Genomic DNA, 26,120 nt, shown 5'->3' on the forward strand with positions numbered 1-26,120 from the left:
CAGGGCTTTATTTGAGGAAATTCTGTGCAGCTCAGGTTAAATGTAGGACTTGCCAGAGCAGTTTTACAAGAGCTTTTGCCTGGTACCCCAAAGTTATTACCAGCCTGGGTACACTTTTATGTTAATTATGTTAAGTATGGCTGGGAATGCACAAGTGCCTTGGACATCAAGACTGACATAACGTCTCAGCCCTTCAGTGTCAGTTCATTCTTAGTGTTTCTATTTCCCTCTTCAGTTTTGGCTCTTGGATTTACCCTTACTTTTATGTGAAGTTAAGTTACTGCGTGGTTGGTGATTAACCAAGATATTAAACTCAAAATATTATACAAGCTGGAGTAGAATCAGAAGGCAATAAAATGGAAAGAGCGTCAGACTTTAGTATGCAGATATGGTCCTAAATTCGTGAAAAGTTAAAAACTCCCTTTAAAATTTAAATCTAATTAAAATCTAACATTTTCCTCTTCAATTACTTACCTGTTGATTTCCAATTCATTATTTTTCCCTCAGGAATCTTATACTGGAATCTATGCTAGTGATTTTTCTAACTATGTCCTTTGGAAGGAAGCTAACTTCCCTTACACCAACCTCTTTTTGAGTTTGGATAAAAGGGTTTAGATAAAAGGTTGAGGCTTTAATTTTTTATTGAATCTAATATGGAGATGTACCTTTTATGTTTTGTACCCTCATTTTTTATTATGTGAGTTTTAATTGGTATAGAAATATCCTTGAATAAACATTATGTTTAAATTCCACTTCAAGACTTGACTGTTTGCCCTAAACAAATTAACCACCCACCTTTCTTTCTCTTAGGTTGTTCTGGCGATGATGTTCCTGGTGAGTGTGCATATGTCTCTTGAACCTGCTGAGTTTCCACCACTTCAGGAATCCCATCTAATGTGACGGATACATGGGTGATTGGGGCAACAACAATGTCATCTTCAGATGAACTAAATATATTATTATCTAATGGAAATAAAATATCTAATTATAATCAACTTTGTATTATCAAAATAATTTCATCACATAACTTCCTGTTTCTATGAAGATTAAAGTAGAAATAAAATCATGAAATCTAGTCTCTTTTTATTTCTTCTGTCCTAAATCAGACACTCTAAGTCAGACCAGGCTTGACAGGACTAATTCAATGCCTTCTCCGACTTCCTATCACCAGTCAATCTTGTTTCTCTTCTCCATTCTTCTCATTGCTGCTAAAGTTATTCTCTGAAACCCAAGTCTGGTTTGACCATATTATTCATTCTATAAAACTTTATATTCTGAAAATTAGAAGAAGAATAAAATTGACTTATTTTCCCATAGTTTACAGGGGAAAAAAGATAAGAAAACCCAAACTCCACAGCATGCCATGTGAAGCTTGCACAATTTGGATCAAACCTACTTTTTCCAATCTCATCTCCTGCCTACCAAGAAGGCAGCTACACCAAAGTTATACTTCAGCTAAACCAAAGCATTTTTATCCAAACATTTCTCTCTTTTTTACAGGTGTCTCTGGCTCAACCCATTCTACCTTGAATGCCCTTCCCTATCTCCTCTAGCCACTAAAAGCTTATCTTTTATATCCCAGGTTAGAAAATTCCTTCCATAAAGCCTGTCTCTGATATTTCCAACCAGAGTCCTCTTTCCTTCCAGAACATGCTGCTATCCCTCCCATGGCCTTTATTTTTGGCTTTTACAGTTATTTACATAAATATCTTCAAAATTAATCTGTGAACTGGAGGAAGAAAATAGTATCTGTTCATTTGTATATCACATTATTGCCTAATGCATTGTCATGCATACAGAAAATATTCAACATCTTAAACTGATTTAGGAATAATTAACTTAAATTAATAAATTAATGAGTTTGACTACTTTCTTGCCAGAAGAGCTCAAAGGAGAACATGGATTTAGATATAGATGAATAGGGGCACCTGGGTGGAACAGTTGGTTAAGTGTCCAACTCTTGATTTAGGTTCAGGTCATGATCTCATGGTTCAAGATCGAGAGAGGAAATCAAGCCCCGTGTCAGGCTCTGAGCTGACAGAGTGGGGTCTGCTTGAGATTCTCTTTTTCCCCTCTCTCTCTGCCCCTCCCCTGCTCACATGTGCACACATACTCTCTCTCTCAAAATAAATAAATAAAATTTTAAAAAACATTTAAAAGCAGATCAATAATGTGGCAGTGAATTTTTTGCCATGAGGTGTTAGAAATTTTTTCAATGAATTTTTGCCTATTCACTAGTGAATACCTATAGAGATCATTAAATTATAATAGTCTGGGCCATAAATACCCTAATACTTCTACCAATGAGGTTAAGAGAATAAATTCTGCAAAATCTGCTGACGACTAAATACTTTTTTATTCCTGGAGATCTCACTCTCCAATTTTTTTTTTTTTTAAGTGTTGTTTACCTGAATCCTTTAGTGAAGGTGTCTCAACTAATACTGTACCCTAAAATGTACTTGGGACACAAAAAATATAAAAACCTAATCTCTGGTCTCTTGGTATTTACCAACTCTAATAACAAGCAATGGCAAGAACAACTTTTCAAAATATATTCACATGAACAAACCAAACACATGAACACTCACTTATTCGTTTTTCATCCAACATAGGGCCAGGAGAATCCATATTGAGGAGTGCCTCAGCAGCCTCGATTGTTTCAATCGTTTCATCCCCATTATGACAGGAGGCTTCGACTACAATACATTTAAAGAAAACACAAGTTAGCTTTAAGACATCTATTGCTCTAAAACACAAAGATGTCTGGATACATCACTTAATACTTCAGTTTATGTATACACTTTGTATCAACAAATAAAATCTGTACTGAATATGACTCTTAAGTATTTCTCTACTTCTTTTTCTTTAAAAAAAAAAATCACACAAGGGGTGCCTGGTTGGTTCAGTTGGTAGATCATTAGACTCTTGATCTCGGGGTCGTGAGTTCAAGGCCCCATGTTGGGCTCAGAGATTATTTGAAAAAAAAATAAAAATTAAAAAACTATAAAATAGAAATAAAAAACTATACAAGATATGGGGTTTTTATTACCAAACAAAAACCTTTTGCAAGATGCTGAGAAGTAAAGAATAAGCAAAATAGAGCTCACATTCTGGAGGGAAAGCACTAGTTGTTTCTGTGATAATTCTTATTTCAAGAATAAATAAGACAGGCACTGACTTCAGTACAAAGGGTCCAGGAATAATAGCCAGAAATCTCAGATGTGCCACTAAACTAGTATGTCACTGGGCAAGTCATTTTGTGCCCACAGATTTCATATTAGAACATGATTGAGTTGATATTCTTAGGTCCCTTTCAGCTCTACCACTGACTTCAATACTCTTAGTTAACTAACAGGAATGAACATGGGTCTGTTAATCTCCAACTCTTTTCCCATTCTTCTATGACTGAATTGCTACCATCTCTAAAAAGTTTTAGTCATAGTCACATTACTAGGATCTAACCACCCTTTGATAATTAGTATTCTGGCACCATTCTCCTCTAGTGTGTACTGTAGAACACTAATTCCCCGACTGTGGATTTGACCTAGACCAAGTATTTTAATGTTCTTAAAAAATATTAATATGTACATGAAAATTTAATCCAGGTACATGCTAGATACTTGACACATCTCTGAATCCCAGAAAGAAGTCCAAAATAGTTTCACAGTGAATTCCTGGATGGCTTTTAGTCACTTAGCTCTAGCATTAGCACCAAGAAAATACATAAAGAGCTATAAATGCCTTCTTTTCATGGATAAATTCAAGATTCTTGAACGTGATATTCATCATCCAACATCTCTTATACCTCCTCCGTGCTATATTCCCCCCTCAATATCTGTGGGAAAAATCACACATCACTTTTAAGTTTGTATGTGTATGTATGTATGTGTGAATATAAAATCATGACTTTCAGGTTCAGGGTTGGATTCAGAGTATGTAACTTGATTAATAAAAGCCCTTTAATTTTACACAAGATTAAACAGTAAATATTAAACAGTAAATCTAAACACAGTACTTGAAGTAAAAGTTCTTTGTTTTCAAATGAATGAAAGTGATAACTTACACACTGTACTACTCTATTCCTTTTCAATTCAGAGAAGCAACAAAATCATCTTCTTTTTTATTAATGCTATAAACAGATTTTTAAGAAACTGATACGTCTTTGAAATTTAGCTTAACTTTGCATTAGAATATTATATCACTTATTATCCTAAATATTTTTGAACCAGTTCATTCTATCTTTAGATCAAAGATCTTTAAGAACCTACAAAATTCTTAACTGACTCCAAGTGCCTAATTGGCAATATTGAATGCCTAGCTCTCTTGAACAACTGTACTTGGAAATGTGGAAGATGCAATAGTATCAGACATGACCTTTTTCCTTGTCTATTGGTAACGGTACTCAGGTACTATCTAAGAAAATAACAAACTGATTAATTTTGTGGTACAGAATAGACTGACTAGAGGCATACACACCTATAGGCAACATATATCCCTGTAAGTTAGGAAAGTTTTCTGAAGAGAGCCCTAAGCTGAGTCATTTAAGACAGGATTTAAATATTTTGAGAGGAAAAGAGACAAATTAAAGCAAGAATAAAGCAGAAGCAAGGGCATTAGAAGAAGTATTACACATTCAAAGAAAATGAGAGAACTAGTTAATGCCATTATAAAAGAAAATGTGCAACTGCTAAACACTGTTATAACAACAGATTAGTTAACTTGCTTTTATACATTAATTTGGTTGACTGCCTTCCCAAGGAGGAATGGGAGTGGAAGGGAAAAACCGCTTGAAGAAGCAAAGAGCCGGACAATTCCTGAAAGATGAATACAAAACAAAGAAGTTCAGGGTCATAAACTAGTCAGCTCCTCTCAATATAGGAAGAAACTCCTAACAAAGAATATTTTGTCTCATAAGATAATGGTTAACACTGGGAGTCCCCACAATCTGCCAAGCCATAAGAGAAAATATAGAAGATGTATCTGCAGAATTCCAAATTTCAGCTAGTATCCTTAAAACCAAATATCTATAGGTCACATGGAAGTCAAGGAACAAGAAGATAGCCAAAATAAAAAGAGGCAGGATTTTAAAATAGCTTTAAAAAGCTGTTTTCAAAGGCTTTAAATTTCCCAAGTGGTCCCATTTCTGAATTATTACAAAAAGGATCCAAGAGAATCTGAATAGATTGTTGGCTAGTTTTTTAATTCTAAAAGTATATGTCCTTTTTACTTTCATGTCAAGATGCACAAAACTTCATTAGGAGACTAATGATAGATAGAGACTATAGTCTTCATTAGGAGACTATTTCCCCTGATTATAATGAAAAATAAATCAATTAATTTTACTGCCATATTCTATAAATAGAAATACTTAAAAGTCCAATTCCTCCATAGTAGTTAAAATCAGAGAAGATAAATACCTCACAAACTCTAGCAAAGTGATTAAAAGCAGAGCACTGTAACACCTCTTATTAAAAACTTTAGTGTCAGGGCACCTGGAGGACTCAGTAGGTTGAGCGCCTGACTCTCGGTTTTGGCCCCAGGGATGTGGGCCACAGATCAAGCCCAGCATGAAGCTTTGTGCTGAGGCATGGAGCCTGCTTAGGATTTGCTCTCTCTCTCCCTCTGCCCCTCTCCCGTATGCTCCCCCCAAGTACTGTCATGCATGTGTGAAAAGCTCTCTCTCTCTAAAAACAAAACAAAACAAAACAAAACAAAACAAAACAAAACAAAACAAAACACCTCAAGCCTCCTGAGGGCACCTGGCTGGCTCAGTCAGTAGAACACATGACTCTTCATCTTAGGGTTGTGAGGTTGAGCCCCATGTTAGGTACACAGATTACTTTAAAAAATAATAATAAATATAAAAACGTAAGCCTCTATTTAAAGTCTTGTAAATTTAAAGCTTAATAAAAAGCATATTATGGGTGCCTGGGTGACTCAGGCGTCCGACTCCTGATTTCAGCTCAGGTTACCATCTCAACAGTTAGTGAGTTCAAGCCCTCCCTCCCCTTACCCCTCCCCTCCATTCAGGGCACTATGCTGACAGCCCAAAGCCTGCTTGGGATTCTCTCCCCCTCTTTCTCTGTGCCTCCCTTGCTTGGTTGCACTCTCTCTCTCTCAAAATAAATAAATTTAAAAGAAAAAAGAAAAGAAAACGCATATTACTCCCTTTGTCAAGGCTTTGAAATTCTATGAATTGAGGAAAATGAACTACTAAAAGTAAATTTTTTTTTTTTAATTTTTTTTTCAACGTTTTTTATTTATTTTTGGGACAGAGAGAGACAGAGCATGAACGGGGGAGGGGCAGAGAGAGGGAGACACAGAATCAGAAACAGGCTCCAGGCTCCGAGCCATCAGCCCAGAGCCTGACGCGGGGCTCGAACTCACGGACCGCGAGATCGTGACCTGGCTGAAGTCGGACGCTTAACCGACTGCGCCACCCAGGCGCCCCACTAAAAGTAAATTTTAAAAAATCCAGCAAATAAGGCACAAATAACTCCATAATTAATTACCAAGTTCCAAATATTTATATAACTAGATATTTAATTACATAAACAAGTATAAAACAAGTTTGCTGGGTAGATGAAAATGATCTAATTAGTTTGTATAATAATTTAATTGCCTGCTAAGAAAAAAACAAGAAGAATTTCAAACCCTTTGTTAAGCCTTTTCTAATAAAAAAATTAAAACATATACAAAGTAGAGAAAGTCATATAATGAACCCATGTATCAAGAGCCCAGCTTCAATACTTAATAGCCAATCTTCCTTCACCCATACCCCCCAGCCTAAAACACACACACTGGATTATTTTATTTTATTCTTAAAATTTTTTTAATGTTTATTCATTTTTTGAGAGACAGAGAGCATGAGTGGGGAAGGGGCAGAGAGAGGGTGGGGGACACAGAATCCAAATCAAGCTCCAGGCTCTGAACTGACAGCACAGAGTCTGACGCAGGGCTCGAACTCACAAACTGCAAGACCATGACCTGAGCTGAAGTCAGATGCTTAACCGACTGAGCCACCCAGGCACCCTTATTTTATTGTATTCTTTTAAAGTAGGCTCCATGCCCAACGTGGGGCTTGAATTCACAACCCTGAGATTGATAGTTGCATGCTCTACCAACTGAGCCAGCCAGACACCCTTCACACTGGATTATTTTATTATTTTATTCTTTAATGTTTATTTTTAAGAGAGAGAGTGTGAGCAGGGGAGGGGCAGAGAGAGCAAGGCACAGAGGATCCAAAGCAGGCTCTGTGCTGACAGTAGCAAGCCTGATGTGGGGCTCGAACTCATGAACCATGTGTTCATGACCTGAGCTGAAGTCAGACGCTCAACCACTGAGCCACCCAGGCGCCCTTCACAGTCGATTATTTTAAAGTGAAGCCCGGCCTATTGTTCAATTGTAAATATGACAGTATATATCTCTAAAAGACAATACCATGATCATACCTTTTAAAAATTGTATTTTAAATCAGTTATCCAGTTAATACTGAAATTTCTTTAATGCCTCAGTTTTCTAAAAAAGCTTATTCAAATCAGGATCCAAACAAAGCTCATGCATTACATTTGGTGACACGTACCTCCTCCCTTTTTATTTTTCCTTTTTGCCATATATCTTTGAAGAAACAGAGTTATCTGTCTGTAGTTTCCCAGGTTTATGATTTTGCACACACCCCTGTGGTGCCACTCAGTATGTTCCTCCCTGGCCCATGTATTTCCTGTAAACTGGTAGCTGTATCTAGAAGCTTGATTAGATTCAATTTTTTTTTTTTTTTTTTTTTGCAAAACTGATTCTATGTGCCTCCTGAAGCAGTGCTATAAAATCTGGTAGTTTTCATTCAGTACTGTTAAGACTGAGAACCAGGTTCAGGTGTTATCAGCCTGATCTTTCCATTATAAAATTCTCCATCAGCCTTAAATAACTGACTTTAGCAGTTATTAATGATATCTGCCTAAATCCATTGTTCACAAGGGATTCCAAAATGGTGATAATTCTAATCCTACAATTCCTCCAGTATTTGTTAGCTAGAATTCTCTATAAAGAACAACTTTCCTTCATCAACTAGTTATCTTGAACCACAGTTCATACAATAAAGGTAAATTAAATACTTGATATTTTTTACATTATTTACTGATTTTCAGAATAATAAATGGGCTTTCTAGCATCTTTATAGAAGATAGAAGTGGCCATTTATAGAAGGGGCCATTCAGTTACTTTTTAGCATCATTGAAAATATAAAGGTTTTAACATATTATATTCTTCAATCCTTTGCAGTTGTAATTTTTTAAAAAGTTTACTTATTTATTTTGAGAGAGGGAAGAAGGAGTGTAGAGGCAGAGAGGGGGAAGAGAAAGAATCCCAAGCAAGCTCTGCACTGTCAGCACAGAGCCTGATGCAGGACTCAAACTCATGAACCGTGAGATCACGACCTGAGCTGAAACCAAGAGTTGAATGCTTAGTCAACTGAGACACCCATGTGCCCCTGAAGCTGTAATTCTTTTTTTTTTTTTTTTAATTTTTTAAATGCTTATTTTTGAAGGGGGGGGGGGATGCAGATAAGGTCAGAGAAAGGGAGACACAGAATCCGAAGCAGGCTCCAGGCTCTGAGCTGTCAGCACAGAGCCTGACGCAAGGCTTGAACTCATGAACTGTGAGATAGTGACCTGAGAAGTCAGACCCTTAACTGAGTGAGCCACCCAGGTGCCCCTTAATTCTTAATCAACCTCTAAACGTCCCATCTTTGGCCACTGGGAACTAAAGCTGGGGCCTGGGTCTTTCAGACATGACCCAAGTAATAGTTTTGTGCCTTCTGGGAAAAGATATATTACAGGCTATTCTTGTACATTTCCCATCCCAAACCCAGAACCAGTAGTTTCTCCTGGCTATCCTGGTATTGTTAGTGAAAAATTTATTCAGAGACTATAATCTGTACACTAATTTGAGGAACTCAAAACATATACATTTTGAAGGATTTAAAATTATTCTGAAGAATTTTAAACATATTCGAACATAAACAGAATAATACAATGAACTTCTGTGTCTTCATCACCCAGCTTTAACAATTATTGACTCATGGCCAATCTTGTTTTATCTATATCTCCATGCTCTCCTCTTCCTTATTATTTTGATGTAAATTCTAAACATCCTAATATTTCGGTAGTAAATATTTTATAATATCTAAAAGATAAGGGTTCTGTTTTGAAAACGTAAAAATACCATTATCAAACACTTTTTAAAAATCTATATTTCCTTAATATCAAATAGCATACAAATGTCCAACTGTCTGAAATATCATATATGGCGGATGGTGGGAGGAGGGTTGATAGCTGTTGTTTGAATCAGGATCCAAATAAGGTCCTCACAGTGCAACTGACTGATAAGTTTCTGAAGTTTCTTTTCATTACTATGTTACCTTCCATCTCTCTTTTTTCCTTGCAATTAAACCAAGAAAGTAGACTGCTTGTCCTGCAGAGTTTCCCCGTCTAGATTTTGCTAATTCTACTCCTATTGTATAGTTTAACATGTTTTTTCTACATTTGCTTTAAACTGGTAATCAGTTCCGAAGGCTCAATCAAATTCTGGTTAAATTTGGGGGGCGGGAAAGGCTATTTTTTGTATATGATAATTAGCTGGAATACCACAATAAAGAGAAACTTCTCATTTAATAATCTAGTTACTCAGTATATAGTTGAAACAGGGAAAGGAGAATAAATGTGTGATTCTTAACAGTTTTCAAAACAGCTTTTAGCATCACCTATTGGTGACCATTTTTTTGGTGTGTGTAGCATTATGAGATCATGGATTTAAACATATTAGATATGTTTCAACTACTGGTTATTGTCCTTATAATACTCAAGTTGTCCTATGTTTGGCTAAAAAATATTTGTCTTTGTTTTTTTAGAGAAGAAAATCGATCCTGAGTTCATACTAATATTTGCAATTCAAATGTAGCATTATAGAATTTAGTTTTGGAATTACGTATTTATACTGTGTGTTTACATAGAATTTATAGGATTATAGAATTTTTATTTAACTTTGCAATTTAACATTTGTATATCTTATTTACTCTCTAAATCTTGGCTTCTTATGACATTAACTTCATTATTTATTTGATTTGACCCTAACATCTCTTGCACACACACACAAGCTTTTAAATAACAACAAAAATATTACTGAAAACAATTTAAGATTCCTAAGCAGCTTTATTTTTAGTTTTTGCTTTTTAGGCTACATCTCATTAGGAAATGCATGACCTTAAAAATCACATCTCAATAGCTTAATGGGGTTCATCTGTTTTAGTGTGCTTCAATTTTTAGATACTGCTAATTTTTCCTCTTTTGGACTTAGTGTTGTTTTATAATTTTGTGAACATTTACATGGTTCCAAAGTAAAAATGACAAAACAAAGTATGTTTCAAGAATCTATCTTTCATCCCTGTCCCTTCCTTTTCCCTGAAAGAAACCATTCCTATTGGTTTTGTGACTTTTTTTTTTTTAGTTTTATTTATTTATTTTGTGAGAGAGAGTACAAGTAGGGAGGATGCAGAGAGAGAAGGGAACAGAGGATCTGAAGCAGGCTCTGTGATGACAGCAGAAAGCCCAATGTGGGGTTTGAACTCATGAACCACGAGATCACAACCTGAGCTGAAATCAGATGCTTAACCAACAGAGCCACCCAGGCGCCCCAGGGGGTTATCAATTTTTTAAATATAAGCAAAGAAACATACCATTTATATTCTTTGTTCTCCCTTAAATAAAAAGTAGTATACTATTTATGCTACCTGACCATTGCTTTTTTAACTTACTATACAGTAGAAATCATCCCACCGTTATATATAGAAATCACATCACCTTTTGTATTTCAGAAATGTGAGTCAAGCTAAATATGTTTAGTATCAATGTTAATTTGACAACCTTTGTTTATTCCATTCAGCTTCAGTGCTTAGATTGAGAAAAGCAAAATAAACGGGTACGTCCTACATGAAACAGGACAGAAAACCAAAAAAGTGCATCCAGCTTTTAAAAATATTTTTAAAATGTTAGCCCTTCATTAAATGGATAACAAAAATTTCTTCTGGCAATAATAAAACCCGCTAAGCTATTAATGCATGCATTTTACACCTTCTTCATAACAGATTAGCTGTGATCTAGCAACTAGCTAAAATCTATACCAAAGACAGAAGGCATGGATACTATGGTAACTTAGGGAATAATTTATTAAATACATTTGAACTTACTAGAAATTACTAAAAATTGTTTGACCTTGTAAAAACAGAAAAGAATCCATATGAAAGAAGAGACACTTAACGGTATTATTTAATAAGAGAAGATTTACTAATATAGTCATCACTGGTTACCTTTTATTTGAAAAAATATGATTTGTACCATCTCCACTAGTAATTTTACTTTTAGAACTTCAAAGGCTGGCAACGGAAGAAGAATCTCCACATACGTAAGAACTAATGGTCAAATGACTTTCAAAAAACCTTAACACCATGGGGCATCTGGGTGGCTCAGTTGGTTAGGCAACTGACTTTGACTCAGGTCATGATCTCACAGTTGGTGAGTTTGAGCCCCACATCAGGCTCTGTACTGACAGCTCAGAGCCTGGAGCCTGCTTCAGACTCTGTCTTCCCCTCTCTCTACCCCTCCTCTGCTCACACTCTGTGTCTCTCTCAGTAATAAATAAATGTTAAAAAAAAAAAATTAAAAAAAAAAAACTTTAACACCATAACCTTTTTTTTTTTTTTTTAAACATATATTCATTTTTGAGAGAGAGAGAGAGACAAGAGCATGAACAGGGGAGGGGCAGAGAAAGAGGGAGACATAGAATCTGAAGCAGTCTCCAGGTCTGAATTGTCAGCACAGAGCCCAACATGGGGCTCAAACTCACGGACTGCAAGATCATGACCTGAGCTGAAGTCAGATGCTTAACCAACTGAGCCACCCAGGCACCCCACACCATAACCTTTTTCTAAATGAAACTTTAGGTGGAACTCCAACATATGAGCACATAAAAGTGGTAGTTTACCATTATACATTTCTTTTATAGGTTCAGATATATATCAAACTTGATAGGAGATCAACCAATGATAAAATTGAAAGTATTTTGGTTAACATGAAAATCTGCAATCAGGGCACACAGATGATACCTGCAGTCTAATATAAGCTTCAAATGCATAAAAATAGTTCAACCTTTTCATTATTGAAAATTTCAAACAAAATCAAAATTATGGAACACAGTCTAATGAATTCTCACATATCCATTTTCAGCATTAACCACTATCAACACATGGTCAATCTTCTTTCACCCATACTCCAATCACTGCCTCCAAGGCCCCCTCACACACATCACACCCACACCCCCAGGATTACTTTAAAGGAATCCAAGAACCATATTTTATCTCTAAAAATTTCAGCATGTGTATGGTATGTTACTGGCATACCTAAAAATATTAACAATAATTCCTTAGTATCATCTGAAGTGCTACCTGGGACTCACATGGACAGTTTATAAACTCTTCTTTCTCCATCTCTTTCTTTTCCTGTAGTTTCTGCAAAGCACAACATTCTTCCCTCCTTCACTCTGAACTTAGGAGGGCTACAGGGTTCTTTGCTTTCTTATGACATTGCTCAAATAAGGATGGAAGAGTTAAATAAAAGCTCAGGTTGGGAGATTGAAAAGGGAGAAGAAATATGCAAACAGCAAATGTGGTTTTTAAAACATGGCTTATTTTCTGGACCCATTCAATATCAGTTCTATTCTCTAGGAAGCATGGATCCTGTTTGTATCTTGTTATTGGCTATCTTCAAGTCTAAGCCCAAGATGGAAAGAAAGAAGTAATTCTTTCTCCTAAAGATCCAAGAGCCGCTTTCCTAGTCGGAATTTCTTCTCCAAGGACCAATGTCTTCCTTGATGACTAAAACCAGGAATAAATACTCTTTCAGTGGAGACCCTTATTCCCAACCTACAGAGACAGCTGTAGCTTTTCACTAAGGCATCAAGAAATTACAACTGAATATACTAGAAAAACCCACTAGCTACACAACAGATATATGTATAGCAATAGTCATTCTGTTATACAAAACACACAACTCAGTCAGTAATGAATAAAAACCTCTAACATAATTTAATTCCCCAATTGATAAGGAAAGATTTATCAAAAAACTTTCATTGGGTTCCTCTGAACAAAAAATGTGAATAATGGAGAACATGCTTTGTAAAAAACGTATACAAAAAGGACAATATAAAAATTAAGAGTTGTTTGTCAATGTTATCAGTGGGGACCCAGTCACTTGGTGTATAATCTTAGGCAAATCATTTCATTATACCTAATTTCAGTTTTCTTTTTCTGTTGTGAGACATGAGATAATGAACTTTTTAAAATTTACTATGTTAAAAAAATAAAATAAAATCTACTATATTAATATGATGCACTGAGAAGGAGACAATGCTATTTTGGTGGTATTCTTTCTCCAAATTGCATTATCTCATTCCAGTCATGAGAAAATATTACACAAATAAAATTGAAGGACATACTACCATGTCTGATCAGTACTCTTCAAAAGTCTCAAGGTTACTGAGAGACAAAGAAAGACAGAGGAACTGTTATAGACTGGAAGACACCAAGAAGAAATAACTAAATGCAAAGTAAGATTCTAGACAGGATCTTGAAGCGAAAAAGAACATTAGTTTGAAATGGTTGGCATGCAATAAAGTGTAAGTTTAGTTAATGACATTGTGACTAATGCTAATATCCTATTATTTTCAAATTTAAGAATAAATATTCAAATAGCCTTTGCTTCCAAATAATTAATTTTCTCAAACATCTCCAACACCTACCTCTGGCCAAGACAGATGAATGTAAATGTATACAAATACAAATGCATGCACCAATTTCTAAAACTGATGAAAACAGCATTACCACTAGGTCACACTTCACAGTGAACTCTTCACATTTCTAATAGGCTACTAGTTCTGACTTAACCAGAAGAGAAGTCTTTTTTAAACCCTAGTACCTTATCCTACATTTGGTTCATGGCCTCCTATTTTCCTTCCTGTGACAGCAGTAAAAGAAGAACCTTCCTATATTTTTCCCTACAAACAACTTCCTATTGTTACTGAGAATATAGAGCATGGCATATTAAGTGCTCAGTGAATGCCTGACAAATCAGGTTGGCTTGGTTCTCCTTACATACCTCTATTTTGCCACATTCATCCCAATATATTTAGGAAAAAAGGAAGAGCAGGTGAGAAAGCACTACGAAACCCAGGTAGATGAGAAAGAAAATATGATTTCCCTCTCCCTGCAAGGCTCTAGCCTCTTGAAACCAAGCTAGGGACTCTTATGCCCCCAAAATCACAGGACTGAGAAACTGCCCCAGACTATGCTAAAGTACGGTGCTGCTGGGGACACACCTGTGAGCGTGATGTCATCGTCATCTTCATCTATGATTTCTTCCTCGGCAACATCCAGGGAGCTCTCAGTAATCATGTCATTAGGCTCTTCCACACAGGCTAGACCCGCGTAACTATTGAGAATATCAGCACCAGGAACATGTTCCACAATTACAGCAGGAAAAATAGCTGGATCACCAAGCTGGGAAGAGTGAGGGGAAAAAAAGAGGATTAACAAAGTGTTTGCTTTTGTTAAATACAACCAAAAAATATTTTCTGCTGGACATCAATTTAGTTCTTATATCATCAGTTACTGAAATCTTGACAATCTTTCTGGGCTGCAGAGAATGTGTATCTATTAAGGATAAACTTTTCTTATTATCAATCTTGAGGCTTAACCAAATTTTCATTGGAAAATCCTACAACAACATACTTTTAAACCACATTAAATAAAAAAACCTAGTATCATTAATTCATAAAAAGTGGCATACCAATGAAATGTACAATTAAATACAATCTCAACAAAAGTTTGACAGGAAAAAAACCCCACATAAACTTAATAAATGTTACATTGTCACTGGCACACATGCTGTGTTTAACAACAGCTTTTCACTCAAATGGGGAAATTAACTTTCATTTTCTATTTGGTCATACATCATGTAATTTTAGATCATGTCTATCACGATCTTTCTGTATTATTATTTCAATTTTTTTTGGTTTAAGAGTGGTAGAACCTCCTCCCTTAACCCGAGATAATTCATGTATATTTCCAGATACATGAATATTACCTTATATACAGAGTACAATTATCAAAACACTAATATAGTACTAAATTTAATCTATAGAGCCTATTCAAATTTCCCCAATTGTCTCACATTCTTTTAGTTATTTATTTTTAAATTTATTTACTTATTTATTTATTTAGAGTGTACACACACAAGCATGTGACCAGGGAGGAACAGAGAGAGAATGTGAAGCAGTCTCCGTACTGTCAGCACAGAGCCCAACACGGGACTCGATCTCACAAACTGTGAGATCAAGACCTGAGCCGAAATCAAGAGTTGGATGCTTAATCAACTGAGCTACCCGGGTGCCCCCCACTTAACGTCTTTAAAACACACACACACACACACACACACACACACACACGAAAAAGGGGCACCTGGGTGGCTGAGTTAAGCGTACAGCTCTTGACTTCAGCTCAGGTCATGATCTCATGGCTTGTGAGTTCAAGCCCCACATCCGGCTCTACACTGGCAGTGCAGAACCTGCTTTGGATTATCTTTCTCTCCTTCTCTGCACCTCCCCGACTCATGTGCTCTGTCTCTCTCTCTCAAAATAAATAAGTGAACTTAAAAAAAAAAAAACGGGAAAAAAATTCTAGTTCAGGATCCAATCTAGGATCATACATTTCATTCAGCAAATAATTGTATTTCTCCATGGCAACTCCTTTAATACAAATAATTTCTTTAATCTGAATCAGTTCTTCAGCTTTTCTTTCTCTTTTTATGATTTTGACACTTTTGAAGAGTACAGGCCATTTGTTTTATAAACGTCTCCCCCATCCCAATTTGGATATGCATGGTATTTTCTCATGATTATATCAACTTGCATTTTTGGCAAAAACACCAAAGAAGTAATGCTGTGTCCTCATTAAGAGGTCCAAAATATGTACATATTTGTCCTATTACTAGTGATACTAACTTTGATCACTTAGTTAAGATGGTATCTACCAGATAACTAACTATAAAGTTACTATTTTTCCTTGCATAATTAATAAGTATCTTATGGGAAGACAGCTCAAGACCATGTAAATATCCTGTTTCTTGAACATATTCCCATAAAATACTATCTTCTTCTGTTTTTTAATGTTTATTTATTTATTTATTTTGAGAGAGAGAGAGCGTGCGCACACAAGCATGAGCAGGGGAAGGGCAGAGACAGAATCTCAAACAGGCTCTGCACTGTCAGTGTGCAGAGCCCAATGTGGAGCTCGAACTCACAAACCATGAGATCATGACCTGAGCTGAAGTCAGACGCTTAACCACTGAGTCACTGAGGCGCCCCCAAGTATTATCTTTTAAAATGTAGGAAACTGAGGGTTGATGGGGGGTAGGAGGGAGGGGAGGGTGGGTGAAGGGTATTGAGGAGGGCACCTTTTGGGATGAGCACTGGGTGTTGTATGGAAACCAATTTGACAATAAGTTTCAAAAAAAATTTTTTTTAATTTAAAAAAAATGTAGGAAAAAGTTCCTGCCAATATGTAATAATGTCAGGTGTTTTGTAATTTTCCTTGAGTAAATTTACTGTGTTGAAATTATTATTTATGATTTCATTATAACTTACCAGCCTCAATCTTTTAAAATTAACATGTTTGTAGCACTGCCCATGGAGGTTAAATGCTACTTCTATCGTAAGAATTTAACTTCTATCATAAACATTAAGAATTAAGACATCACAGGTGCTAACCATATTAACTGTGCTCTGAAATTTATGGCTAATAACCCTAAAACATACTTGGATCATTTTATTTCAAAATGTTTCTTCCTATTTCAAAAAAGAGGAAGTTAGAAGTAACTGGCTCTCCGTAAGTTTTAAAACACCAAGTAGGAGACTCAGACATTGCACCATAAAACCCAGACACATGAGAGAAAGTATATAAAATGGCCAAAGCATAGTCATTTGGCTTTCCCTTCCTTTTAAGAGGTGAATGCTGCACATTCAACCTAGCATGAACATTTGCTCATTAAAACATCTCTTCTCTCTTAAGAGCTCAAGTTAAGCTCCTAGTCTTCTAATGAGGCTGAGCCCATGAATGATTTAATTTTCACATGATTTCATTTTATGCTGCAGCAGCTTTCTGTACCAGGTAAGAACAGGGCTTATCACCTCCATCCATTGGCAGAGTAAGAATCAGATTAAGAAACTTACCCAAGGTCACCCACGAAGTCAGAGACAGAGACATGTCAAGGCAATTCACAGGAGCAGTCCTCACCCAAATGAAACCAAAGTTTTACTGCCTATTCAAAAAATACTTGGCTTCTGAAATTTGGGGTAGTGAGTGTTAAGCACAACAGTAAAGCAAGGAAATTAGTTTCCTTTGAAGCAAAAGCTTAATTAAGAATGAAAAGGGACACATGGTTCTGTGATTTAGAAGGCAGCAACATGTGAAAAAGAAACACTATGAACCATGAGAGCTCAGGCATTCTCCATCCGACTTTAAATTTTCCTCACTTTAAATGAAAGAGGAGCACTAGCTGATTCTAAGGGCACTTCCAGGTTTTGTTTTGTTAAGATGTATTAAGGCATGGATCCTAAAGTTAAGGAGCTGTGCTGTGTTTAACGTATGACTTTCAATATCATCTTTTGCAGGGCCTCTCCAATCTGAGTCTATTATGGACTTTGTCGTGGGCCACAGCCAGGTACTTCCCAGGATCCCTCCCAATTTAGCTACGCTGTCTTCCTCTAAGGTAGTTGAAAAGCATGGGCAATTCTTTTCTAGTCCCCTGAAATGGAGATGTATATTCAAAGTGTTCTTCTCTAATTTCCCTTGTGTGCTATTAACTCATATAGAACAAACTGACCAACTCCAAATGTCATGTAACAGGCGTGAATCTATATATACAAAATACACGTAGGAACTCCCTCTCAGGTGACTGGAGAGAATCTCCCTCTTGATTACCATGTAATACACACTCCAGAAACTAGCTGCTGGTCTGAGCTCATGATAAATTTCTGCCTTTTACACTGCTTGACTAACAACTGACTCAAGTCTGAGTTACCAGGAACCTAAAAATTTTATGACTACACATTCGAAAATTCCTTATAGAGAAATGGTTCCCAACCTCTTAAATGAAGGTGTGGCAAAATTTCAAATGTTGAATTTTCCTAGATTTAAATTTTAAAAATGAATACAATACTGGGACTTGTATTAGGTTGCTAGGGTCTGTGGAATTACCACAGACCTGGTGGTACCATAGGACCACAGACAGAAACCTGTTGTCTCACAGCTCTGGAGGCTGGAAATCCGAAATCAAGGTGTTGGCAGGCTTATTCCTCCTGAGGTCTGTGAGGGACGGGATCTGTACAGGCCTGTCTCCTTGGCTTACAGATGACTGTCTTCATGTTCACATGCTGTTCTCTCCTGTACGTGTCTGTGTCCAAATTCTCTCTTTTCGTAAGGACACTGATCATAGTGAATTAGGGGCCTACTCTACTCCAGTATAACTTCATCTTAACTAATTACATCTGTAACATCCCTGTTCCCAAATAAGATCACATTCTGAGATATCAGGAGTTAGCATTTCAACACATGAATTTGGGGAGATGGGGTACAGAGAGCAATTCAACACCTAACAGGACCCAATTTAATTTAGCTTTAAGTCTATCACAGGACAGCCAGCTCCCTCTACCCTAAACAGCTTCTCTAGCTTATGGCAATTAAGATTATATATTCTTATATATATTCTAAATTGAGATTAGACATTATTCTTCAAGCTTAAGTGCTGAAGACCACCAAACCTTATGCACCTCAGTTTTTTCCACATCACTTCAACCAGACCCTTTCCCAAGATTTATTTAAAGAAGAACCTCAGGGGCACCTGGGTGGCTCAGTCGGTTGAGCCTCCGACTTCGGCTAAGGTCATGATCTCACAGTTTGTGAGTTCCAGCCCTGCATCAGGCTCTGTGCTGACTGCTTGCTCAGAGCCTGGAGCCTGCTTCAGATTCTGTGTCTCCTTCTCTCTCTGCCCCTCCGCCGCTCACGCTTTGTCTCACTCTGTTTCTCAAAGATAAATAAATGTAAAAAAAAAAAAAAAAAAAAAAAGAACAACCTCAGGAAGGTCAGAGCTCTTCATAAAATGGCCACATTCCTAACAGTCAGCAATAAGCTCTGTTACCTCCTTTTAAGAAATTAAGGTGTCAACACTTTGTTGATGTTCTAACAAAAATATGTTTCATTTGGCTGCCTACTTAAAAAAAAACAAATCTCCAAGTATCCCTAAAACTCTCTGTTTAAATAATTAATCATCTACTCTTCAGTCCCTTTAACTGAATCAGGGAACCTCAGTCAACTCTACCAGTGGATATCAACACCGATATTCACTGGGAAACACCTAAAAATATCAATACCTGACCCTATGTGGGAGCAAACAAATCAGAACGTCTGGGGATGTGACCAGGGCATGTTATTAAATTTCCTTGTGTGGTTCTAATGTGCATGCAGGGTTTAGAACACTGCTCTAAAGAATTACAAAATTCAAAACTGCATCCCCTAACCTGAGTCAACTTGATTTACGCCAATGTCTGACATACTAGTAATCCAAAACAACAAAGTTATATTACTTTATTATGACATGTTTTGGCACTTGCAGATTATTTTCCCATTTGTTTTTGTAACAGAACCAAAACAAATCACAAAACGATGGGTGGGAAGAGAGATGGAAGACTTCTTGGGATTATTACACTCTGTCAAAGATCAGAGTTTTCAAAGCCTCAGTTTCTATGAGCAAATTAAACTGCACTGATAAGCTTTCAACTGTTGTGTGACTTTATTGAGTGTCTTAACAACTCTGGAATGAAAAATACATACCAGTTTTCCTTTCTATTAATTTCAGGTAAATTAAACACATGTGTTGAAAGCGAAACTTCAACCAATTTTTTAGCATCCATAATAAAAATCAAACCAACTTTTGGCAGGAAGGAGAGTTCCCCAAATTTCAACACTGTCCACTATGGACTTGCCATTTGTTGTGGCTGATGACATATGTAGCAATACCATCAAGTTGAAAAGAGGAGGGAAGTGACCAATCTGTAAACAGCAATGTTACTCTCACCAGGCTTGCTTTTCCCTCAATATACCACAACCCAAGGCCCTAGGAGGATATTTAAGAAAGTATGGACCATTATTCCAACCATATGAAGTAAAGCTAATTCAACAAGTCTTTGGATACAAAAAGACAAAAGAACTTTCAAATAACTTGTTTGCCAAGCTTCCCTGACAGCAGAGCTCAATCTGGTACGAGGTTGTTGTGAAACATCCTGCCCAGATCCTCTATGAAACAGCTTAAAATGAAACAGCTATCAAATGTTTTCCTGAAAGAAAAGCAAGTTAAAAACAGTCTTTCAAAACTTCCCCAATGTACATACTCGTTTTTAAGATAGGTGCAAAATGAGCACATTTTCAAGTAGTTTTTACTATCACTTTGCCTCAAAACAAGCCAAAACCAAGAGTGGGGTGGGCCTCACTCGAGCAGTAATCTTCAACAGCTTCCTCACTCGGAGGCCACTCCAATAAACACACAAACACAGTTCATTTGCCATGAAAACACATCTTTAAGACACACTCCTGTGCCTTCTCTTCAAACCAGAATGCTGCCCCAAAGCCTCATCCTATGAAGCCACAGCTTTGAAAGTATTTCCTTCACCTATGATTTAAAAAACCAAAACACAAAAACAAAAACCCAATACCTCAGTCTATCAGGACACAATCAGACAATATTTGCCATGCAGCAAATGCACTAGAAACACACCTGGTGAAAACAGGATGCAACAGTAAGTGCTCAAGCTCTAGAGTTAGAATGATCCTATTTAAGGCCAAACTGTACCATGCCCTGGGTGTTTGAACTCCATCAAAATTTTCAGCCTCTCTAGTTTTAGTTTTCGTGTGTATCAAAAATGAGAATAACTTCTAGAGTTGTTGTAAGAATTCAAGACCATGTAAATATATCATTTGTTATACTGCATGGCACAGAGTAACCGTTCAACAAAATAACTGGATGATTAAGTACTTCAATACTGGATTTAGATAGAAATAAACACTCTTAAAACTTGGCTAACTTATATACGTATATCAAATCATCACATGGTACACTTAAACATGTTATATATAAATTACATCTCAATAAAACTTGGGGGGAAAACTTGGCTTACTATAATCTTACATTAACAGGCATGGTTTTTTGTTTTTGTTCTATTTGAATAAGAATAGTCCTTTCAGAAAAGCAATGAATGCAACCAGAAAAGTAGTGAACACAACCATCTCATCTCAGCAACAACCATTTAAGCTTCAAGGTGAAGCAAAAGCTGAAACATACATGTTTACTTTGTGACAATTTATCAAACTATACATTTAACGATTTGTGCATATTTTTTGTTTACGTAACACTTCAATAAAAAGTCTAAAAAGCAGAGGTCAATCTGATAGAAGAAATAGAACTTTAAAATGTCTCCAGTTCTCTCTGACCATTACTTTGAGACAGAGGTAAGGCAGAGCATTTGCAGGGAGAGGAGACTTGAACCAGATCAAACAAACACTATGGCGATATTTTATTCCCTTTTATAAACCATAAAATTAAAGGAAATCTCTAGACATGGCACATCTAGATAGATATAATCAGGGTGAGTGGTGAACAAAATGAATTTAAATTAAAAATCCTTTAAACAAGTTCCTATGGTGCATTTAAAAAAAATTAATAGATTTTTGGGGTGCCTGGGCAGCTCAGTCAGTTAGCTATCCGACTTCAGCTTACATCACGCATGATCTTATGGTTAGTGAGTTTGAGCTCTGCATCAGGCTCTGCACTGATGGCTCAGAGCCTGGACCCTGCTTCAGATTCTGTGTTTCCCTGTCTCTCTCTCTCTGCCACTCCCCTGCTTGTGCTCTCTTTCTCTCCTAAAAATAAATAAAAACTTAAATAAAAATAAAAAACTTAATAGATTTTTAAAAAGATGTATTTTGGGGAATAGATTAATACATGAACACATTTGTATTCCAAGAGTTTAAAGTATTGTCCCTTTTCCATATAGTTCCCCTCCCTAATAACTACCACTGTTACCAATACATTTTGAATGATTTTAGGAATTGATCTATTACATAAAACAAGCCAGAATTGTGCAATACATCTCCAAGGCTCAGCATAAAGTCCTGTGAAAGCTTCTTCACAGCCAAATTCTCTGCACACTTTAAAAACCCTGTCATTAAAACAGCTTCATTATCTGCAAATAAGAATACTTCTGTTGATTAACTCAAGCTCCCCATTACACGAGCTTATCCGTCTTTATTTTAAAAGAAAATGAAAAAGAGTTTTAGCAAACAGGCAGAAAAATTTATGTACCTATAGTACACACTGCCCAACACGTTGGTCTAAATATAGTTTTCCTTACTAGAGTGTAGTACATGAATCTAGTGTTTAAAATTTTTAGTATGCAAATGTATTTGGGAGAATGTGAAAATTTTACTTATTTATAATCGCTATAAAAGAGGTTTTACTTAATATTCTTCCAGATTCTCTTTTTCCTTCAGGGTTCTTTTTCTCTCTTATGGTTAAGAGTTTGGGCTTCCTCAATCAAAAAGACTCAATTCCAATGCAGGCACTGTCACATTCTACAGTGGTGTTTCTGGGCAACATTCATTTCCTCATTCAACCTCTAAGAGATTTCTCTTTACAGGGGGTTTCCTTATTCATAAAATAAGGATAACAATAGTTGCCACACCATACAGGGTTATTATGCTGAGGATCGAAAGAAAATATGTGAGAGCACTCTCTGCTTTGTGAAGACTGTGTATCCCAGGCAGCTGTCCTAACTTGGGCTCGAATAATACTTACTCTCCTCCTTTCTTTTAGAAATTCTAAAAGAAATTTTGTTCATTTTGTGTTGACACATCCTCTAGAGAAAATATCCTGCACTAGTCAGAATGACTAAAAATAAAATAATTAGAAGAAAAAGCAAGAAGTAAAACATTTTTAAATCAACTGCATCCAAGTGTGACACAACCAAAAACCAGTTGAAAAGTAGATCATTCAAAATAGACTCTTTGGAAGTTGAAGGAACAAAAACGTTATTTTTTAAAGAAAATCTAGAGAAACAGGTTTATTGATCTGGACTTTCTAGTCTGGAGAACCACTTGTCTTTCTTTTATAAATTTTAGATACAGTGTTTTAGCTGATGCTCAAGAGTCTCATTTCAAAAAAATCTCAGATGGTGAGGTGCCTGGCTGGAGGCTCAGTTGGAAAAACAAGTGACTCTTGATCTCAGGGCTGTGAGTTTGAACCCTATGTTGGGTGTAGAGATTACTTAAATAAATAAACTTAAAAAAATAAAAATAAAAATCTCAGATGGCTTTTTAGACACCACTGTGGACCCTACCTCCTCAAGTATGTAAAGAAAAGTGTGTGATTAATTATCAAGCCTCACAGAATAAAGGAACCTCACATGGAGATAATATTCCATCTTTTAGGAGTAACCTTTGGATAAACTTGTAAGAATTCTGTTTTTTTAACCAATATTATGTAATTTAATAAGATCAATTAAAAAGGAAAAAATGCATATTGCCCACAGGACCCAGCAAATGTAAGAGACAATAAATATTAGCTATTATATTAAAATATGTATCCATTTTGGGATTAGCCTACTAATGTGTATGTGCACACATTCCCCCAGGTTTTGGTATCAGTGTTATGTTGACTTTGTAAAAATGACTTAGGAAACTTCTCTCTCTGAACTGAAACTGTTTAAATGATTCATTAAAGTTTAAAATAACTTACCCATGAAACTCTTTGGGACTACCAGTTTTATGCATGTGGCAATTATTCCCTGGCAATTTCCTCAGGGCTTTTTTTTCATTGTTTCTAGTGCATTTTCATTTTAAACAAAACACCAAATATTCATTACTACCTTTCTAAAAACTTAGAAATACTTCAGTGCACTAGCTCAAATGATACATCAAATCCCCATACAGTTCTGTGTTTTTTCTTTTTCAGATTTTTATTTAAATTCTAATTACTTAACATATAGTTTCATATTGGTTTCAGGAGAATTCAGTGATTCATCACAAGTGCCCTCCTTAATCGCCATCACCTATCCAGCCCATCCCCCACCCACCTGCCTCCATCAACCCTCAGTTTGTTCTCTATCATTAAGAGTCTCTTATGGTTTGTTTCTCTCTGTTCCCCCCCCCTCCTTCCCATATGTTCATCTGTTTTGTTTCTTAAGTTGTACATGTGTGAAATCATATTGTATTTGTCTTTCTCTGACTTATTTCACTTAGCATCATACACTCTAGTTCCACCTATGTCATTGCAAATGGCAAGATTTCTTTTTTTCTGATGGTTGAGTAATATTCCATTGTGTTTCCATTGTATACACACACACACACACACACACACACAATCTTCAAGGACATTTGTTCTGTATTATGTCTTAACAGAAATATAAAGAAACCAAGTACTGTCAAAATTGGTGAGTCAATAAACAGCTAATAAGACCAATTACCCACTGATACTCTAAAACAATGTTATTAAATCAGAACTGGGATCCAGATATCTTTAGTAAATAGGCTAGGTAATTTTGAACAGTGCCCTGAGTGCCTTTGCAACTCTGCCCTAGGAATCTATTGTAAGATTCTAATATAGTTATTCTAGCTATCCAGTAATAAATGTGAGAGAATACAATAGGAAATGGAGAGAAATATTAACTCTGTCACAGAATCATTTGTGGGAATCAAAGTGTATATGAAATAGACACTGTAAACTATAAAGTGCTCCACAAAATGTTAGGAAATATTTTTACACTTCACTCAAGACTAGAGCAGGCAGTGTATTTCTGCCATGGAAATCAACTTGCAAAGCAGCAGCAGGGCACACAATTGAATATATAGGCTTCTTGGGGCGCCTGGGTGGCGCAGTCGGTTAAGCGTCCGACTTCAGCCAGGTCACGATCTCGCGGTCCGTGAGTTCGAGCCCCGCGTCAGGCTCTGAGCTGATGGCTCAGAGCCTGGAGCCTGTTTCCGATTCTGTGTCTCCCTCTCTCTCTCTGCCCCTCCCCCGTTCATGCTCTGTCTCTCTCTGTCCCAAAAATAAATAAAAAACGTTGAAAAAAAATTTAAAAAAAAAAAAAAAAAAAAAAAAAGAATATATAGGCTTCTGTCAGTCCCTTCACTTCCCAATGGCTCTCTTTCTTCAATATCCTACGTTTTTATAGATTGTAGATTTTTTATAAACATCATGATGCAGATATTATACTGTAGCCAGTGGCTTGGTATAAGAGAAAAAATATTCAAATCTCTGAAAATTAACATAAGCAAAGCGCTTTCTTAATCTGATTAAAAAGAAACTCACTACAGTGCTATGTAAAAAGTTCTCTTCCAGTTTGTCTTCGAGAGTTCAATAAAATGATCAATATAACAGAATAAAATTAAAATTAAGTGGTATTCCTAACGTGATGGCAGCTACTACGTTAAGTACTTTATATGGCTTATCCCTGTCAATCCCCACAACACTATGCAGTTTTATTGACATCGGGCAACCAGCTAGGAAGAGGCAGAACTGAAACCTGAACCCAGACAATCTAACTCCCAAGTCCACAAGATTAACCATTAGGATAGACTCTAAGAGTACAGGATCCAATAAGTAGATTATGGTCTAACAAAAGTTTCATCTCAGTTAAAGCTTATATATATGTATGTATGTTTTATTTCTGTTGGCCCCAGCAGAGATGAGTGTTTCTGAAGAAGCTTAGCTTCTCTCTTCCACGCCACCATAAAAAATAGTGAGGTCTAAGTAAAATGGTCTTTTCTCCAGAATTCCCCTATTAGATAATGTTCAAAATTCTACTGTAAATCCCTGTGGAGTTGATTTGGCTAACTCTAATCCCAGTTTAGGTCTTTTGTGACTATTGGCTGCCTTTAGTCTTTGCCCAGATTTTTCCTTTTCTCAGTCAGG

At 36.3% G+C, this 26,120-nt stretch overlaps 1 protein-coding gene across 5 annotated transcripts in view; it reads right to left on the minus strand.

Moving 5' to 3' along the window:
* The window catches only part of ELF1 (E74 like ETS transcription factor 1), a 111,401-nt gene that overhangs the window by 17,156 nt on the left and 68,125 nt on the right, over positions 1-26,120 (minus strand). For 4 of the 5 annotated variants that reach the window (XM_058683795.1, XM_058683814.1, XM_058683788.1 and 1 more), the window contains exons 3-5: positions 14,422-14,602; positions 2,589-2,696; positions 796-963 (exon numbers count right to left, since the gene is read on the minus strand). In XM_058683795.1, the coding sequence (XP_058539778.1) occupies positions 796-963; positions 2,589-2,696; positions 14,422-14,602 (457 nt within the window). The remainder of the gene's footprint in view (positions 1-795; positions 964-2,588; positions 2,697-14,421; positions 14,603-26,120) is intronic. The other variant, XM_058683819.1, reaches the window with a different exon arrangement.

The sequence above is a fragment of the Neofelis nebulosa genome, chromosome 1 (genome assembly GCF_028018385.1).
Source record: "Neofelis nebulosa isolate mNeoNeb1 chromosome 1, mNeoNeb1.pri, whole genome shotgun sequence".
Taxonomy (NCBI): Eukaryota; Metazoa; Chordata; class Mammalia; order Carnivora; family Felidae; genus Neofelis; species Neofelis nebulosa.